General features: G+C 52.2%; 1 protein-coding gene and 1 long non-coding RNA gene across 4 annotated transcripts in view; one reads left to right on the forward strand and one right to left on the reverse strand.

Moving 5' to 3' along the window:
* Window positions 1–19,497, reverse strand: part of ALK (ALK receptor tyrosine kinase) — a 684,520-nt gene that overhangs the window by 29,501 nt on the left and 635,522 nt on the right. Inside the window, exons 13-22 of one of the 2 annotated variants that reach the window (XM_025927337.2) lie at window positions 16,823–16,973; window positions 10,505–10,636; window positions 9,616–9,760; window positions 6,886–7,068; window positions 5,624–5,722; window positions 4,957–5,109; window positions 3,798–3,902; window positions 1,745–1,931; window positions 949–1,039; window positions 752–816 (exon numbers count right to left, since the gene is read on the reverse strand). In XM_025927337.2, coding sequence (XP_025783122.1) covers window positions 752–816; window positions 949–1,039; window positions 1,745–1,931; window positions 3,798–3,902; window positions 4,957–5,109; window positions 5,624–5,722; window positions 6,886–7,068; window positions 9,616–9,760; window positions 10,505–10,636; window positions 16,823–16,973 — 1,311 coding nt within the window. Of the gene's footprint in view, window positions 1–751; window positions 817–948; window positions 1,040–1,744; window positions 1,932–3,797; window positions 3,903–4,956; window positions 5,110–5,623; window positions 5,723–6,885; window positions 7,079–9,615; window positions 9,761–10,504; window positions 10,637–16,822; window positions 16,974–19,497 lie in introns of those variants that run through there. The other variant, XM_086700283.1, reaches the window with a different exon arrangement.
* Window positions 6,856–9,114, forward strand: LOC147582320 (uncharacterized). Of its 2 annotated transcripts, none has more exons than XR_015248973.1 (4): window positions 6,856–7,112; window positions 7,556–7,802; window positions 8,074–8,218; window positions 8,660–9,114. It is a non-coding gene; the product is annotated as an uncharacterized LOC147582320 (long non-coding RNA). The 2 variants fall into 2 exon arrangements; XR_015248974.1 differs by having other exon boundaries at window positions 8,118–8,218.

Consider the following 19,497-nt stretch of genomic DNA (forward strand, 5'->3'; position numbering starts at 1 on the left):
ACATGTGTAATCACAAAGTATGCTAGTTTTTAAGCAAGGTGCTGAGCCTGCTCGTGGCGTCCTCCTGTGGCTCCAGGCACACCACGGGCACATCGCATACTGCCCTGGCCTTGTTCCCCTAACACTTTCGCCCGGCGGGGGGGCCCCAGGTCACCCCAATGTGTCAGGATGTTTGAGGCTCTCCAGTGTAACAGGAGGCCATGAGCGCAGCCAGATCTCAAGGTCAAACACCTGCATCCTTGTTAAGGCCATCTTCTGTCAGAACGCATGCCCTCTGGAGCTCTGAGCACTTAGATTCCCAGCGAGGGGCCCCAGAGCCACATGTTGAAGGGTGCAAGCCCGGTGTGCAACAGGGTGTGGTGGCCTCCCTCATGTTAGGGATGCACTTCCTTTACATGAGATCTAAGAGCTGGGATTGGTGAAGGGCCTTGTGGAAGGCTTACTTGCAGGGAAAATGTATCTTCCACTGTCAAAAACTAGCATGCTCTATTAAGAAAAAGGGGGAAAAACCCAACAGATGACACAGGGGTGCTAGGTGAAGGCAGAGGGATATCTATTGAATTATTAGGCCACAGAGGTTTTTTTTCCTCAGACAACCACCTGGGGCTATTCGCTCTGGTAAGATGTGCCAAGAATTTTAGGGAGTCCCCTGGTGGAGAGGAAGGGGATGCTGGAGGACAGTGCTGTTTCCCTTGGAGACAGTTAGACAGGAACGTCTAACAGGGATGGGGGCGTCTCTCTGTGGCTTTACCTGATAATCAAGGCTTCCATGAGGAAATCCAGTTCATCCTGTTCAGAACACACCTCAGGCAGCGTCTGGACACAGAAGGGGAGGGTGGAAAGGGGGAGAAGGCTGTGAGCAGCAGGGGTGAGAGGCTGTCAGGCGAGAGCTGAGGCCCACAGAGACTGCTGGTCAAGGTCAGGCCCGTGATGGAGCCTGCCTCTTACCTTTACAGCTACTTGCAGGGGGCTTGGGTCACTGGGCACTCCAGACACCTGACCTTCATACACCTCCCCAAACGCACCATGGCCCAGACCCCTGTGCAAAGGAAAAGGCAAGATGAGGCAGGGGGGTGGGTCATGAGAAAGAGGCACACAAGGGGCAGGGGTCACGTACACGCTTAAGAGTAACACCCTCGACCTGGCTTTGCCGTACCATCCCAGGCCTCCTACTGCTTTATCTGAAAAGTGGCAAGAAAGGTTCCAACAGGATTCAGAACACTGGTTGAATGTCCATTCACTCAATGAAGACTGAGTTTTTGATATTTGCCAGTGTCATAAAAATGACTAAGACATGCCCTGCCTGGGGAGAGGCTCCTGATCCCTGGGGAGAGACAGGTCACGGGCAGACACTCCCGTAAAGCGAGCTCAGTGAATGATGGAGGAAGGCATGGAGTGCTCTGGAAGCTCAGACGAGGGGCACAGTGCTCCCCTAGAGGAGGGAGGGACCCAGAAGGCTCGGGAAGGAGTGCTTCATTGGATTCCGAGGAACGCCCTGATTCCCTCCTATCTTGTCTTCTTCTCATTGTACAAATGCCATGAATGTATAGGATGTGAAGCAACTAAATACCTCCTCAAATGGCCCTAAACATTAACCCTTCTCCCTCTGGGAGGGCTGGAAATGCCCCGAGCGGTTGCTTTGCTGGCCTCTTGTGCCTAGAAAGATCCGTGGTGCAGGGATGACATCCAGCCCCCTAGAACTCCCTCACCCCACCACCCCGGAGGACAGTGGTGGGGCACTCACCGGATGAGGGTGATGTTCTTCCGAGGCACCTCCTTCAGGTCACTGATGGAGGAGGTCTTGCCGGCAAAGCAGTAGTTGGGGTTGTAGTCAGTCATGATGGTTGAGGTGCAAAGCTTGCTTAGCTTGTACTCAGGGCTCTGAAGCTCCATCTGCATGGCTCGCAGCTCCTGGTGCTTCCGGCGGTACACTACAGACAGATGAAGGTCAGCTGCAATGTGGCCTGGACCAGGCAGCCTGGCCCTTGAAGCCTAGCTCAGGCCACCTCCTCCAGGAAGCCTTCCTGGATCTCCATCTCCTCCTCTGGGACCTAAACATTTCCATCGCAGTTAGTAACACTAACAAAATGATTATGGATATGAAAGCATCCCTTAACTGACAGGTCACTTAAAGTTAGTGTAAAGTTTAAAATCATATAAAGGGGAAAGATTTTAATGTGTCACGCAGGGGCAGAAACCCATTCGTTGGAGGTCCTCTGAGAAGCAGACCCAAGGTGGGATTAAACATGCAAGGATTTCGTCAGGGGAAATGGCTGAGAGGAAGAGGGGAGGGAAGGCCGAGAGAGCCATCAGGCACTGACCCCAAGTGTGGGAGCTTGAGGGAAGGGTGAGTAAAGACCTGGACAGCTACACAGTCTAAAGAGGTTTCAGCAAGACCGCTGAAAGGTCTGGAGCCAAAGTCAGCCATCAGAGGGGTCCTGTGTCTCCCAGGAATGGGCCTGCCTTAGAATCTCTGCTAAGCCCTGTCGTTGGGTGGGACAAACATGGCAGTGGAGTTGAGAGTGCATCTGGGTCTCTTGATCACTTATGCTTCCCGTAGTTGGAAACTGCCCAGCCACGGGGAGAACTGCCACAGAGTGAGGAGGTCTCTCGCTGGTGCCTGAGGACCTGCATTCTAATTCCACCTTTATCACTTACAAGCTGAGCAACAGTGTGAGGTCATGTGACCTCTCTGGACCTCAGCCCCCTTCTCTGTCAGCAGGGACAGTAACTCCTGCCTGTCCCCTACGCTCCCCACCCCCCACCCCCTCGGGAGGTCATAATGAAGTGAATTCACCAACAGAAAATGGTTTTGAAAAATTTTAAAGAGCTCTACCAGTGCACGTGATCATTACCCCTGCTATTGCTATATGTGAGAACATTCTGTAGGGCAAAGTTCACTGGAGGCAGAACAAAACTGAGATGCCCAGGGTGGATTCTGTTTCTAAAGCTTGGCCCCATCAGTTACGGGCCAGGGCAAGTGGGTCAGCTGCTGTGTGCTCAGTCCCCTCCTCTATGAAATGCACCAACCGTGATCGTAGGCTTAAGTGAGGATTGGGTGAACTAAAATGTGTAAATCGCCTGGCACGTAGGACGTGTGCAAGTGTTAGCTCTCCTTATCCTGTCCCTTTGAAGGATGGCATCATTTGGGAATAACACACGTTGCTATCTCCCTGACCACCCCCAACCCCCACCGCCCACTGTGAAGGGTCTAAAAGTGTTGCCTGTGCGGATCTTCTCCCTCTGCCTTCCTTCGTGTACCTACCCACCTGCCCTGGGCATTGCCAGAGTAAGAACCTGGCTGGACCGCGCTGAGCCCTCTGAGACCTGCCTATCAGCTCACCTTGGCTCACAGGCGTAACAGAAACACTTAGAAAGCAACTTTGCATTGTCTGCTTGAGATGGGGAATGGTGGGGCTGGCGGTGGTCCCTGGGGAGTGAGCCAAGCCACGTGTCCACTGAAGCCCATGTCTGATGACAGCTGAAAATGAACTCTGGGGGTGGGGGTGAGCTTTGGCTACTGTGTCCCCTCCGCAGAGTGCCTCCCCACCTCTCCTAGAGCAGCCAGGAGGCCTTACAGGGGGTTGAGGTGTGGCATCAGCAGTTCCTCTAGGGAGCCAGGGGGCTGGGAGAGGGGGCTTCGGTTTTTGGCCTGGCCTGGGCTGCTCTAATCACCACCCACCCAGAGTGATACCTTGGCATCCATGGCAAAGCCTGAAATGCTGTTCTGTTCTGCCAGATCTGCCTTCCTGCCACCTCCCACCCCCTTGGAAGCCCCGGGACTCTGGCACACTCACCAATCATGATGCCGGAGAAAGCCAAGACCAGGGCCGCCACAAGGGCTGAGGTCACGACAGACAGGACCAGCGAGAGCGGCAGGTGGGGCTCAGGTGTGGGGGACACTGCAAGACAGGATCCCATGGGGCACCAGTGACAATGCTGATTGTCCTACGAGCTAGCTCCAAGAGAGAAATGCCCTCCCCAGCCAGGACAAGTGCCACCCACTCCTCCTCCACCTTGGGGGCCTTTGTTTGCAGAGAGGGGGCACAGGAAGTGGGGTCAATCTGGTTTACAACTTTCAACAGTAGCTTTTGGTTGGAGGGAACATGTGACAGGGATAAATATCAAATTCTGGACATCGATCCTAAGCATCAACTGCACAAGGACAGGATGAGGGTGGGAAGGCGAGCTAATAGTGGCTGTAGAGGAGATTCAGAGGACTTAGGGGACCACAGACTCGGTATGACCCAGTAACTGAGGGTGACCGTCAGTAACACTTGGAGGCTCATCACTGCCTGTAGTTCTGCAAGCACTGGGCCCCGAGTGCAGAAGCGGGGTCTGGGTGCACACTGGCACAGACCACTCTGGGACATCCTGCCTGGTCCTGGGCACTACATCTCAAAAGGACATTGGTATCGGAACGCCTGCAGACACGGGACACAGGATGGGGAGGAGACAAAACTGTTCTGTGTGAACTGAGGGAAACAAATGGGTTGTTTCACCTGGAGATTTGCAGGAGAACAGAGCCCTGTCTTCAAACGCCTGCAGCATCTGAAAGGCTTTGCGAGTAGTAAACCTCAGGGTGGAAATTGAAAGGAACAGGGTCTGACTTTGGAACTCTGGAGGGGACAGCGTGCCCTGGGGGTGTCGATGGCCCAGGCACTGGGGGTGTTCCAGTGGAGACAGGATGGCCCCTTGGTGAGTACGTGAGGGCCCACACCCTGGGATAGGGGTGTCACTAGATGTGTTGGGGTTCCTTCATCAGCCACGACCTGCCTTTCACACACAGGTCCCTTTGCCCAGTCCTTAGAGCACCCGTGTTGGGGCAGGCAGATGGGGGTCAGAAAGCCAACAAGACTACATCTGAGGTGTTCCAGAATCATGGAAACCAGCGGTAGCCGCCATGGGCTCACAGTCTGGGCCCCTTCTCTGTCACCTCCTTCAACTCCCTCTTACCAATGCAGGAGACACCATCCTCAGCCAGCACTGTCCCATGGTCACAGAAGCAGATGACCTTGTGGCTCTCGGGGTCCATGTGGCACTCATCTACCTCACAGTGGCTGCAGTTTAGGTAATGCTTAATATTCACTTCCCCATGGCCCTCCATCACTGGTGACAAGAAGGGAGGATCAGCCTCAGGTGGAGGCAGCAAAGACCACACTGCACCCCATTCCCGGCCTCGGTGTTTTATCTCCAGCTGGTCAGTGCTGGATCTCTGGTCCCTGTCCCTATGTCCCACTGATGCCACTGAAGCACCACTGTGTGTAGGGAAGTCCCTGATGCATCTGATGGAGCTCAGAGGACACGTGGCTGCGTTTTTGTAGGCAGATGGGAAGGTCCAAGTGCATGACCCTCAGGTTGGTTGGCACAGCTAAGGGGACTATCACTGCTGCATTTTCTAGGTCCCACCTGTCTGGAAGCCAGTCTTCCACCTCCAAGTGCATATCGGGCCACACATCCTACTTCCAGAAAAACTTGCTGAGATGAGTGTTAGGAAGACTTGCCTGTAAGGGACCCACAATCATGCCTTTGTACGTTGGCCTCATGCCAGTAGCCCTGAGGTTTTATCTGGTGGAAGAACTGGCCTGAGGAGGTCGGTTCTGCCTCCTGGCAGAGGCGATACCTTTTAAAGCTGGGGTGTACAGGATGCCCAGTGGACTGATGAAGGAAACCCCGTCCTCCCCGTCCATCTCGGGGTCATTGTTTGAGGCCGCGTTGCCGCCTGTGCCAAACCAGAGAAGAGTTTAACGCAGAGAGGCTCGGGCCCAAGTCTCAACACATCTGCACATCAGCGGGGCATGCATGGGCCTCGGGGTGGTGAGGGGCCTAGGGGCGGGGTGGTGGGGAGGGAAGGGAGGCCCGGGGCACAGGGGCTGTGCTTGGGGTTTGGCTCAGGTAGATGCTGCGTGTGAGGACCACTTTCCCTCCAGGTCCAGGCCAGCTCCCACCAGGGAGTCCCCACCCCTGCACGGGGCTGCTAGGAAGCAGTTCATGTGAACAGGAGTCAGAAGAGGTCTAGTGTCCCCAGGCTGGATTAGACCCTTGGCACCTCTTCCAGGACTGGCCAGGGCAGTGGCACTGAGGAGTTGCTCTCCAGTCCCATCGCGTAAGGGGTGGACATGGGGGGATGGGCCCCTGTGCCGTTAGGCTCCTGTCCCTCCTTTCAGCTGGGCTGGGTCATCTTTGGGCTCCCCCCTCAGGCTCCTCCCACCCACCCAGAGTTTGGGAAAGAAGAGCATCTGGTTAACACGAGCATCTTACACACAGCGTGAAGCAAAACAGACAGAACATCACAGCATATGCATGCATTGTGTCCTAATCTGTGGGGAGGGTGGAACTGCTATCTCCCAGCCTCTAGGCTTCAGAAGGCTATTCTGCTCTGCTCTGAAGCTCGGAGGAGAGCTGGGGCCAGTGGCCGGCTGCTGGCTGAAGGGTTTGGGCTGCCCATCAGCATGTAGAGGGGTTCTGGAAGCTGGTGGGCTGGGGCAGGGAAGGGAAGACTCAGGCCAGGCCAACCAAAGGGAGGCACGGGGCTGGGGAGTCTGGCCTCCAAGGTTCTTGTGCCAGCACGAACTGGGGGTGGCTCAGAGAACAGCCCGGGGAAATCAAAGCCCCTTTAGCATTGGCTTTGGGGGAGGGGGGCCTCAAGAACACATAAGATCTTGAAGCTGTTGCTACTGAAGCCTCGAGGCAGGATGCTGGCTCGGAAGGCAACACCCTGCCTCTGGCTGGTCCTGTGGGGCTGAGAGGTAGGCGTGCACAGTGACATCACAGTCCACAGGTGAGGTGGGCCAAGGGAGGGGCAGGTGAGGGCGAGGGAGAGGACAGGGAGTACCTAGGACTAAGAGGGGAGGGAGTGACACCTTGAACACGAATCATCTTTACCTATATATCCTCCGCCTCCTCCACCTGAGGAGCACCCCCCTCCACCCCCTCCGAAACCCCCTCTTGTCTCCCACCCCCACTTCTTCATGGCCTGGGGGCAGGAATGTCCTCCGGTGGCGCCCTCCAGCAAAGATTTTCCAGACCAGAGCAAGGAAGTGTTATCATTCCAGCCACCTCCACCACCTGCAGGAGACACGGAGAAAACCCCAAGTGAGGATGCTGGCCAGGTGAGGTCAGCCGCTGGATCTGGCAGAGGAAGCAGGATGCAGTATGCTCTGAGGATGCCTGCTCCCGCTCCAGGGCCTGTGGGGCCTGGGGGCTTCAGAATCCACAGCTGGAAAAACAGGAGCCATGCCCTTTGCCCTAGTGAGACCTGCTTTGGCCACAGACATACATATCCAGATGGGACCACGCCTCACACCCCTGCTTCCCATCAGGCCTTTGGATTAAAAGTTGGGGAGTGTTCTTTGTTAGGGATGAGGGAGGGGGGGGACAGGTAGCATGACAACTAAACCCACTCCTCTGCCTTTTTTTCATGCCCCCAACCCCTGAAGTGCTGGGACTTTGTTTCATTAGTGCTTCCCATCCAACAAGAACCGGGACCCACCGGTCCTTGGGCAGCCAACTGTCAGAGCCCCGCTGGGGTCACCGCAGTGAAGTTCTTTTGCAGGAACCCTGGATTAGGCCAGACAAACCAATGGGCTTTATTGTTTCCTGGGCAAGAACTTCTCCATTCTGAGCCTCAGTTTCCTCACCTGTGACTTGGGGATAATAAGACTTGCCTCATTGGGTTGATGTTTGGACCAAAGAGGACAACGAGTGTGCAAAATGCTTCAGAAACCACGACGTGTAGGGGTCGTTGGGCATGAGGTGAACACGTGTGTGCACAGGGCCTCACGCTCTGAAGCTCAGGAAAGGTGATGGGGTTGTGGGGAGTTGTGGGGGGGAGAAGTTGGGGGAAGGGATGGGCAGTACCCTTGGGAAGACAGCCACCATTGGAGCTGGGCTTCCTAAGGCCTGGGGGCTACTTTGAACTCTTGCAAAGGAAATGCTATTTACAGAACTGAGGTTGAAAGCAATTTTATCTTAAGGCCACAGGCTGATTACAATCAATCTCTTCTGCTGGCCCCTGAGATTCCGGGACCCCCATTCTCTCCCCTTATGTTGTTTTGTATGATATTTCAACAGGCACTCTACTCCAAAAGACCCCAAAGTCCTTTCTGTTCCAGCAGATGGTGGTAGCAAGGACCTGGAGAAACAGCAGTGCTTGAGTCTGCGGAACCATGAGGGTTAACTGGCCGGGAAGGGCGGTCTGGAAGAATGAGTGGCAGAGGTTCCTCTGGACCCTGAGGGGGCAGCAGAGGGATGTCTACATGGGGGAGCTGCAGCTGGGGATCACCACTGTGCTAGAGAGAGGGAGCTTCGTTTTAGGAGAGGAGGCCAAGGTCAGGAACAAGCTCAATCTAGAATGGACAATCAGAGCTGAATTGAGGCCCCCAGGCAAATCAGCTTTGAAAGCTATAGGCTGCTGGCTTCCTTTCCTCCAGCTGAAGGGCAGAATGTGGGCCTTTCAGGGCCATTGACATCTCGTGGCTAAGGGAAGGCCCTCCAGCTCCATTAGGGACCTGAAGCGGGGGCCATGAGACCTGGCACCATGTCTGCCCGCCCTCCCCTGTGCCCACCCTCCCTCCCTCCCCTGCACCTGCCACTGTACCCTTGCGCCCTGCAGGGTTCCCAGCTGAGATGGTTTCTAATCCCTCACTCCATCTTACAGCTTTTAAGCAAATGTGTGGAAAAGAAAACAATTGGCATAAAGAGAAAAAAACCCAAATGAACCACAGCAGTGTTTTAAACAATGGACTGAGTATGAAACAGTTTGGCTATTTGGAGAAAAAAAAAAATCTACCAACTCTATGAGCTCATTGATTCTTCTGTAAAATGGGAATAATAGTACAACGGGAAAGCCCTGCAGGTGGTGCTGAGAAGCACACGTACAACAGATGTGGAAGTGCTTGGAGAGTTCTTAACTGCCGCTGTGAACATCGCTGGATGGTCTTCACCAAGCACCCAAGCCCTACTCCCACTCTCCCTTCTCTTCTAGCCATCTCTCACTTGTAGGGAAAGTTTGAGGACTTGTTTTCATTAATCTCAAATCTTATATGCCTTCTGAGATCCTTGGTCTGATTGTGGAGAAAAGAAAATACAAAAATGAACTGCATTTTCTCTTCAGACACGGCGTCAACGTCTGTCTCCTATTTCTGTGTGGCTGGCTCTCACTAACGAGCACGGATTGCCAAACCGTGGCGATTCCAGAAAGAGATTTTCCAGCGGGATGTGTGATCTGGTAGCCCAGGGCCTGGAGGCACCGACCAGAGGGCCTCCAGGTGGGGGGGGGGAGGCGCCCTGACTCTGCCCATACTTCTTCCATCCACTCATATCCAGTTGGATCTGATGAAGTTCAGGGAGGCTGGGCTGCCCGTGCTAATGCTGCTGCCTGTCTCCTTTTCCCAGTGGCCCGCAATCCAAACCCCAGGTCAGTGAAGATGACTCCAGGTCCCTGAGCCGTGGGATGCCCTTCCTCCCTGGTACCAATATTGGTACCAATATCCAGAGCTCCCAGCTTCTCGAGTGCCAGCAACCAAGATGCAGGTGCAATGACAACCGGCCGAGCCCAACCTCTTGCGGTCCTGGGGGCACGTCCTGGGAAAGGGCGGGCTTGCGGTGCCTTACCTGCGGCTCCGGAATTGCCATTCAGCCCCAGAACCGAGGAGTTATTTTCCAGTCTCTCTGGGTGGAATGTGTCTGTCTTGGCCCCGTAGGCCCTGCCGCCACCGCCAGCTGCAATGATCAGGGGCACTGGAACGCCATCCTTCATCTGCCCGGGGAGATGTTCAGAGACTGAGAAACAGAGCTGGGCTTCCACTATGGGGATCTCTGAGCCACTTCAGTGTTTAAAGTGTCTGAGCGCTTGCTGGGCCGTGGGTGACATCTCGGTGGTCTGAGGGGTCTGACCTCGTGCTACCGCCACCCATTAGCTCTCACCCACCCCCCTTCCCACCCTCCCCCAGCTCCTGAATCAATCAGGGTTCAATCAGAGAAGCCAAAGCGCCGGGAGATATAAATATACCAACACCAGGAGGTGGGGATGGGGCTTTTCCTGAAGCTTGTCACACTAGCCTCAGAGGGCTGGGTGCTGGTGCTCAGAAGCGGGTCTCTCTGCTCCCACTTTCCTCCCCGCTCTCCAGGGTTTCTGGCTTTGACCTCCACAACTTCAAGATTAAGCCCTCGGCATCACTGTCCTGGCGGAAGGACCGAGCAAGAAGCCTTGGCCTGGGTTTCATCATGTCAGAAACCCCACCTTAGGACAGAGGAGGGCACCAGGGGACCCTCTGGAACTCTGGGGTAGGGCCTGCCTGGTGACATCAGCGAGAGAAGAACCTGTTGGTTCTTGGACAGACAGGGACCCTTATGTCCCTCTGGGCCTCGGTTTGCTCATCTTTAAATGGGGCTGAGGACACCTGAGGTGTTTCATCCCCAGGGCCATCGTGAGAACCCACTGTGGTGGGTCCACGATTCGCGGACATCACCACCCATGGGAAGCTGGCACAGCTGACCTTACCTTAAATACGTAGGTGGCTCCGCCCCCTCCTCCGCCCCCTCCTGCCCACTCATGCACACTCCTGTTCACGCGGATTTCTTCTTCTATCACGTTGTTCTCTCCAATGCAGACTTTCTGGATTAACCGGTTTGTCTGTGGGAACAAAAAGCACCTCAGGTTTGTGTCCAAGGTTCTCTACTTCCCAGCAGACAGACCTTCTATGCTTCATGACAGGCTCTGAAGACCTCTCAAATAGCTTACAGTTGAGTTGAAGAGAGAAAAAAACAAATCTATACACAAGTAACTGTCACTAGGGAGTAGAGAGAAGGACGACAGGATAGCTTAGCTGGAAAATGCATGGGAAGTTGGGGGAGGGAGAGTGATTTTGTTGCTGACGTGATCAAGGAGGCCTGCCTGTAGGAGGTGTTTAGTTGGGCCTCCAGGCATAGGGAGATTTAAAACAGAATGGGGAAAGGGCATTCCAGGGGAAGAGAGCAGCATGAGCCCAGAGAGAAGGAGGTGAGGGGGGGCGGATTTGAGGAAACGCACAAAGAGTCTCTTTGGCTCAGAAAAGTCCACCTTAGGATCCTCTGGACTCTGAAGGGGGAATGGCCAAGGCCCTCGGTGGGGAGATAGCGCAGAGGAAGTGTAAATGTGAGTGGGTAAGGAAATACAACTGGACAGTCAGACAATGGCCAGAAGCCTTGAATCCAACCAGACTTCATTCTCTAGGCAGCGGCGAGCCCTTGAAATAAATTTTTGAGAAGTTGCCATTTTGAAGTATCATGGGAAGAGAACACAACAGTGTGAGGCCAGGCTCAGATTTTACTCCCAGTCCATCTGCAGGAAAATCATGTCTCCATTTTGGACATCTCTTTCCTCCCATCTAATGTCCCACTTCTTGCCTCCAGAAATCCTCTGGCACGGCTCTAAATGGAGCTCTCTGTATTCATCCTGGAGAACAGGGTGTGACCCCAGGAATCAGCAGACACCCCTGGGGGACCGTGGAGGAGGTGCTCCACCTCTCCGACCTCCAGGTGTGGGATGGGAATACAGACACTGCAGGCATCTTTACTGAGGATGGTACAGACAGGTGTCTGGGATAGTATGTCACAAGTTAGGGAGCGAATAAATGGCTGTTGTTATTTTATATAGATGTACTCTGGGCCTGCACGTGGTCCTGGTGTGGGCCCAGGCATCTGGGAGTCCCTGGGGATGTGCAGGAAATCCCTGTGGCCCAGGATCCTGGAATCCCTGAATAAAGAAGGTAGTGCTTCAGGAACAGCCAGCCGGCTCGTCAGACACAGCAGCTAAGAAGAACACTCCAAACATCCACCCAACTTCGGGGGAAAATGGCTTTCCTTTCACTTATTAGAAACAAGGCCAATAAAACATCACATTTCCATTGAATGCTGCTGTGTAACCAGCCAGTGGACGTGGCAATTCATCTTGAGCCACTCCTTATGCTAAAGCACTCAGGGGTGCCGGCAATGAGTACTAGAGAAATTTCCAGATAAATAGCCAAGATGCAATTTGTTTTATGGCATTTTGGATTTAATGATGGAAATAATTTGATATTTTTTAAAGTGGATTTAGTGTGGGTGGAAGCTTCTGAATTGCTGTTGTCGAGAGCTGACATTTCTCCTGTGTGTGTGCAGTGCTGTCCAGGTGGGGGATGGTGGGGGGAGGGCTGCTAACTGCTGCCTGGGGTGGACATGAAATGTCAGGGCATGCTGTGAGGGCTGAGCCCGGGGGGCAGCGGACCCAAAGGTGGGCTGTCTGCTGGGCAGAGCAGAGCACAAAATACGGGGTCCAATCCGGCTTCTTGACTGGCTCTGTTGGAGATTTGCTGAGCCACGTTGGGTGAAGCATCTCACCTCCCTGGCCCTGCTTCCTCCAGTGTAAATTGAGGGGCTGCCCAGTATGAACCAGTGGTGCTAAGAAGGTCCATGCCCTCAGACCCTACTTTCTTCCTCCTCTCTGCCCAGCAGCAGTGAGGCCTCAATTCCTTGGGAATGCCTTCTTCCTGTGAACAGAATCTGCAGAGGGCTGGAGATTGCAGGAGTGGGAAGGAGGGAACCATTGGGCTAGTGGATGGCCTTTTGTCTAACCAGAGCTGAGACTCTCGCCCATCCCCCGTTGCCCCTGGGCATCTCCTTTAAATTGCATGGGCTGCGAAGAAGGGTGGATTCTCAGCCTGCCTCTTGCTGGACCCAGCAGCAGCATTTGGCAGACTTGCTCATGTCTCCATGATAGACTTTTTCACCTGACTGACCTCCAGGAGACCACACCCTCTGGAATCTCCTCTGACCTCCATGGCTTGTTCCCCTCAGCCTCCTCTGCTCTTCTATTCTTTAACCTCTTAATGTTGGGGGGTCCCCGGGGCTCAGTCTTTGGTCTTCCTCTTAATCAGTACTGCTCCTTAGTCAATCTCATCCTGGCTCAATTTTATGCTGACTTCTCCCAAATTTCTATCTCTACTCTAGACCTCACTCCTGGAGTCCAGTGGCCCATCTCCATTGGCTACTGGAAATCTCCACCTGGCTGTCCACCAGACCTCTCCTAACCTTGCCCCCAATCTCCTTCCACAGCATTCCCGGCTCAGGTGACAGCAGCTCCCTCCTTCCTGTGACTCAGGTGCAATTCTTGGAGTCATCCTTGATCCTTTTTCTGTTTCAGTTCTTCATCTAGTTGGACAGGAAATCCCTTTTGATTTCGCATTCCAAATATGTCCAGAATTCAGCTACTGTTGACATCTTTGTCCAAGCCATCATCATCTCTTGCCCAGACTAATGTAGTAAGCACTGAATTTATCGTGCTGACTCTTCCCTTGGGCCCAAGTGGACTATTCAGTCTATGGCCAGGGTGAGTCTTACAACAGGCAAATCACAGCAGCTCCTTATCCCACCTTATTCCCACCCATAGGCTCCAAACCCTCCTGTGGCTTAAAAATGTCCTTATGGTGGCCTGATCACTTCATCTCTCACGTACTCTCCCTCTTGCTCCCCCAACTCACCCTGGTTATTTTGGGAGCACACCAGGCACACTCCCACCTCAAGGACCTGGCTTCTGCTTGGCTGGTGTCCCCAGATATTTTCCTGGTTCCATCCTTTTCAGGACTTTGCTCAGCTGTCATTTGTCCAATAGGCTTCCCTCGACCACCCTATGTATAATTGCAACCTGTCCCACACACCTGACTCTTTTTACCCTACTTCTGTTCACCGAAACACTCTCACTTCTGGGTGTTCTGACTGACTGATGTTTACTAGCCATTGTTCATCCCTCCTCCCCCAACGGAAATGTTAGCTCCTTCAGGGCAAAGATCTTTCTTTGTTCATGGATATATATCAAGTTGCTAGAGCAGTGCCTGGCACAGAGAAGGTATTCGATAGATATTTGCTGAATACATGTGAATGAACTGGCGACTGTCTGGGTGTGGGCTGATGCCTCACAATATTTGCCTTGTGAGTGATGGTAGTTGTGACATTTAAAATTTAGACCCGTGGTTTTGCTGACTTGGGGACACCTGGCAAATGTCTGGACACATTTCTGATTGTCAGCACTGAGGGGATGCTACTGGCATCAGGTGGGTAGAGGCCAGAGATACTGCTCAAGAGCCTACAGTGCCCATCACAACAAAGACCCATTTGCTCCAAAATGTCAATAGTGCTGATGTTGAGAGACCCATCCCACCAGATCTGGTGGTCATGCCACCAGATGAGGCTTGGGAGGAACTGGAGAAGCAGGAGCTGAGGGGGTTTCCAGCGGCCAGAGCCCATCCCAGGCTCAAGTGTAGCCACGCACAAAGGAAGAACGACTCCACACAGGTGTATTATCGCACCAGGAAAGCTGCCAAACCCTGCAGTTTAATTCTTAGAGTGCACTCCATTCTTGAGAGGATCCTCTCTAGGCACCATGTTTCTGCCTGGAGAGGACTGGAGATTGAGTTAGTGCTGTGAATGAAGGTCTTTCTTTCTCTCTCTGCCAGTGACTCCCGCGATGTGGAGCCAAAGGGAAGCCCCAGGACTAACCCCACCCCTTGCTCCTACGATGCCTGGCCCCACCAGCAGAGGGAGCTGCTCTCCGTCCCTGGCTGAGAATGGGCTTCTTCAGAGCTCTCCTTGTGGTTTCACAAAGTTTGAGAGCAAGTAGGTTGATTAATACAATGATAAAGTGCAGCAACCCTGAGGAGCAAGTAGATTACAATTGAATTAAAAAAAAAAAAAGGACTTGGTCCTGTGAAAAGACATAACTGATTACAATCCAATCAAGTAAAAGTCCCTTGCAGAAGTCAATGCAATCTTTCTGCTTAGATGAAAGAATTACATTAGCACTCAATACATTCCTGTGGAAATTACAGCAGCCTGTAATTTAATGACTTAATATATTGTATCAGGTTGGAAAGTCCTGATTATAGTTGCTAAATAAAAGTTGGAGTCCAGACATTTCTCATGCACAAGATTGCACCTGCTAAGCCTCCTCCTGTTGCTTTGTTTTAACCCTGAAAGGTGGGGGTGGGGATGGGTGTTGTGCTTTACTCCTCGCTCCCAGCCAGTGGCCCAGCTTTTAGGAGTCTTGAGTTTGTTTTGTGGAATTGTACTCCTTTCTGTGTAGTCCCTGTTCCCACATCTGTCCCCCAAGGCTACTCTTGAATAAGTTTTTACAGAAGGGACCCTGGGTCCTGGGCACTAGAACTCTGCACCCTGCCTTGGCCCCACCCTGGGCAGAAGCCGTGCTTCAGGTGAGCACCTAAGGTCAGTACCTAACGGTGCTGCGTTCCCTCCAGGAGAGCCGGCACCACCAGGCTCCTGTCTCCGCCAACACAGACAAGAGGCAAACACCTGGCGTGCTGGACTCTGCATGGTTGCTCCTTTGTTAGGCTTCAGGGTCTCCTTCTTCCGGCAATTTTAGAACACTGCTGTCTTTCTTAAGTTCTGCTATTGGAGAGCTCCGTGTTTGACAGGTGGATACTGCAATGGGGTCAGAAACCAGAGTGACAGGCTGTTTCTGGGACTACAGAGGATGGCAGTCTGGCTTGTTAGATGACAGGCTCTAAGTGGGGAAAAGGCAAAGGTCATAGAAACCGAGTCCCAGGCAAGCGCAGGGCACAGCACAAACAAGAGCCAGAGCCTCTACTCTGCTGTATTACGAGTGGCTTTGGAAAAGTCCCTTCACCTCTTTGGTCTCCATTTTCTCATCTGTAAATTGGGGAGAGTGGACTGCATGGTGTTCTAGCTCTGATTCTAGGCTTTAATTTTTCTTTTTTAGTTTTAATCACCCAGATAATAAACATTACATGAATACGTTCTTTTTGTGATATCAGACATCAATAGTAAAGCAACCCCAACTCTAGTCTCCTCCTCAGAAGCAACCACTGTCTGGGGTGCCTGGGTGGCTCAGTTGGTTAAGCTACTGACTTCGGCTCTAGGTCATGATCTCGCAGTTTGTGAGTTTGAGCCCTGCGTCAGGCTCTGTGCTGACAGCTCAGAGCCTGGAGCCTACTTCAGATTCTATGTCTCCCCTTTCTCTATGCCTCCCCTGCTCACACTCTGCATCTCTCTGTCTCTCAATAATAAATAAACATTTAAAAATTTTTTAAAAAAGGAAGCAACCACTGTTATCTGTATCTTTTGGAAATTTCCCTATGCATTTATGTACAATTATGTGGCTATGAATCTGTTATTTAGAGCTGAGCAGAAAATGTTTAAACTGGTATTTTCCTGGGGCGCCTGGGTGGCTCAGTTAAGCATCCGACTCTTGGTTATGGCTCAGGTCATGATCTCATGGTTTATGAGTTCGAGCCCCATGTTGGGCTCCATGATGACAGTGCTGAGCTTGCTTGGGATTCTCTCTCTCTCCCTCTCTCTGCCCCTCCGCTGCTTGCTCTCTCTCTCTCTCTCTCTCTCTCTCTCTCTCTCTCTCAAAATACAAATACACTTAAAAAAATTTAAACTGGTATTTTCCAGTTTTATAATAATGGGCTAAAGACGTTGGTGTCCTAGCAAGAAAGTTTAGGAAAAGGGCTTCAACTTGTAGTCTGCTGAGAACAACCATTTACCCATTCAAGTTGGATCCAGCTTTTTAGTTTTAAGGGTTCCTCTTGAAATCCATGCCTCAGCCTTAGTTCCTGTGGGGAGGTGAAACCCCAACAGCCATACTGCCTACTTTCTTATGTACCCCAATGGGCCAGGAAATGGAGGGACATTTGCAGGCAGAACAAGGGCTGAGTCCTGCCATCTTTGAATATGAGCCCCCAGAAGAAAAGAGTCCAGATGCCCTGTGAGGGACTGCCCAGGTCCTGTTGAGTGTGAAGGAGAGGTCCCCACTCTGGGCACTTACGCTGGGACAGGCGTCTTCCCCCTGCTGTCCGACCAGGATATACAGCGTGTCGCCCTTCTCCAGGTTGAAGATGCCCAGCACAGACACGCCGTGGGACCGCATCATGGTGTTCTTCCCGCCTTTCCCGCCAGCAGCTCCGTAGCCCGAGATGCTGCAACAGAGCAGAGCACATGAAGACTGACTCCTTTCCTTCGAACCCAGCAGGTTCCAGTGGGCTCAGTGCACCCCAATCGTGGTCCTGATGGTTCTCTCCCACATCATCAGGCCATGAGGTCAGCAAGGAGGGATCCTCTCCCCATGGTCAGAAGAGGACAGTCAAGTTTAGAGAGGGATAGGGAATTGCCTCATTCACAGAGGTAGGAAGGTAAAGAACTAATAACGGGTACAAAAGAGAAAGAAAGGGAGGAGAGAGGGAAACAGGTAGAGTCTGTTCTAATGTGGGGTGTTGGGGGGATGATTTCCTGAATGTCTGGGATTTCCCATTATGGTTTCTCTCCCTGTCCAAGATCAAAGGACTCATGTGACCTTAGACAATTGACTTAACTGTCCTGTTCCACATCTGTAAAATAGGGCTAGCAAGAGGACCTACCTTTTAGCCCATGTGTGTGTGAGGAGTAAAGCAATTAAGACAAGCAGCCATAGAATTGTGGCTGATACATAATAAACATTTATTATAACAGTAGTTATTACATATTATTATATTATACGATATATATGATTATAACTTATATATTATTATTATTAATGGTGAAGGTAGTAGTAATCGACTTCATACACAGTTTTAAAGTTTCCTCACCGGGTCTAGACACAAGTAAGTTCCACATGGAATGAGTGAGGTGAGCAGTGTTTCTGAGAGCAGAATGCTTATTCCCATCCTACTAGCAACTCTTTCTAGAGCAATGTGTGGGCAGAAAACAAACAACCAATCATGAGAAATAAAAACAGAGTTGGGGGGAGGTGTGGCGGGATTATTTCCGCTGCCTCTTAGGTTGTTGAGATGAAGTCAAACAAGGATGGGAGAAAAAGAACTCAGTTGGTGACCCTTACCAGGAAAGCAGCATGTCTGGAAGACAGCTACACACTAGCTACAAATGCCTCCCCAGAGATCATCTGCCAGGGAAAGGGACGGGGGAGGTTTTCACGTCCCTGTGCATTCAGATCCGAGGTTCTTTATGAAAAGCGTTCAGGAAGAGATGCAAGGCAGTTTTGTACGTGTGCACACACAGTGGCTTTCGCCACCTGCAATTCTAGGAAATGTTCCATGTTCCAAGCGTGTGAAGGGTCTCCTGGGGGCTCTCCTAAGGCAGAGCTAAGCCCCGTTCTGCAGAGAGAAGCCTGGAGGGCTGGCTGATTGCTAATGTAGCAGGTGAAGGACTGAGGTCTCCGTGGAATGCCACTGTGGGTCGCCAGGCACTGAGAGTAGTTCACTGAAAACTGATGTGGCTTAGGGCTGTGTGCATAAGGGGAGATGGGAGATGGGCTCCAGGCCCTCCTGGGGCTTAACAAAGAAACTAGAGAGACAGGCCTAGTTATGAGAAGAGAAGTCCCACCATAAAGGCGGCTATATCAGGGAGGCCAAGTGGAGGGACCAGAAGACTTTGAGTTCTGTGAACGGAGTGGACTATTTCCTAGCTGTGTATCCTCTTAGAGTCCTAGCCTCTTCTGTAGTCAAAGAACCATATCTGTCTTTCTCATATGTTTTCACTCTTATGTGGATCCTGAGAAACTTAACAGAAGACCATGGGGGAGGGGAAGGGGTAAAATAAAGTTACAGAGAAGGAAGGAGGCAAACCATAAGAGACTCTTAAAAACTGAGAATAAACTGAGGATTGATGGGGGTGAGAGGGAGGGGAAAGTGGGTGATGGGCATTGAGGAGGGCACCTGTTGGGATGAGCACTGGTGTTGTATGAAAACCAATCTGACAATAAATTTCATATTAAAAAAAAAAGAAGAGCCATATCTTCTTTTCTGAACTCACAGGATAGAGGGGAGGTTAACATCAAAAAGAGATAATGGGTAAAAGCATTGAGAAAGTGGCAGATCTCTGCACAAAGTCAGGGCAATCAGGTGTTCTGAGCCTGAAAAGGGAGACAGGACTGTGACAGGCATTGTAGTAGTGGCATGCTCTGGTGGCACTGGGGGTGGCCGAGATGACGGACGGGTAGGACTCTCAGACAAGCAGAAACAGGTGGAGGGTGGGAGTCAGGTGGAAGCGAAGTGAATGGAAGTGAAGAGGCAGGAAAACCTATGGAAAGTGTGGCTGTAGCAGGGTGGCTGGGGTGGGGAAGGAAGAGGAGGTAGGTCTGCAGAGGGAGGTAGGGTTAATTCCTGAACATCCCACAAGGTGGCAGGCATGAATGCACATGACTCCCCCTGCCCACCCCCCCCCCCCCCCAGCCCATAGCCATAAATAGTAGCTGTTAGTAATTCATTTGACAGACGAGGACACCGAGGTTCAGAGGGATTAAGTAACTCATCTGAGGCTACACAGCCGGTCAGTGGCAGACCCTTGTCCAAACCCCCACATTTCCCCTCGAAGAGGCCATTTCCTCTCTGACATGCTGCTGCAAGGCTTCTGTGGATACACAGGGAGGGTGGCCTGAGAAGCTACTGGCCCATCCTTGCTCCTGACTCATTTAGAAATAAAGACGGTGGCAAGGACAATTAAAAGGCT

This window comes from Puma concolor, chromosome A3, assembly GCF_028749965.1.
Source record: "Puma concolor isolate L17-30 chromosome A3, mPumCon1.1.hap2, whole genome shotgun sequence".
Classification (NCBI taxonomy): Eukaryota; Metazoa; Chordata; class Mammalia; order Carnivora; family Felidae; genus Puma; species Puma concolor.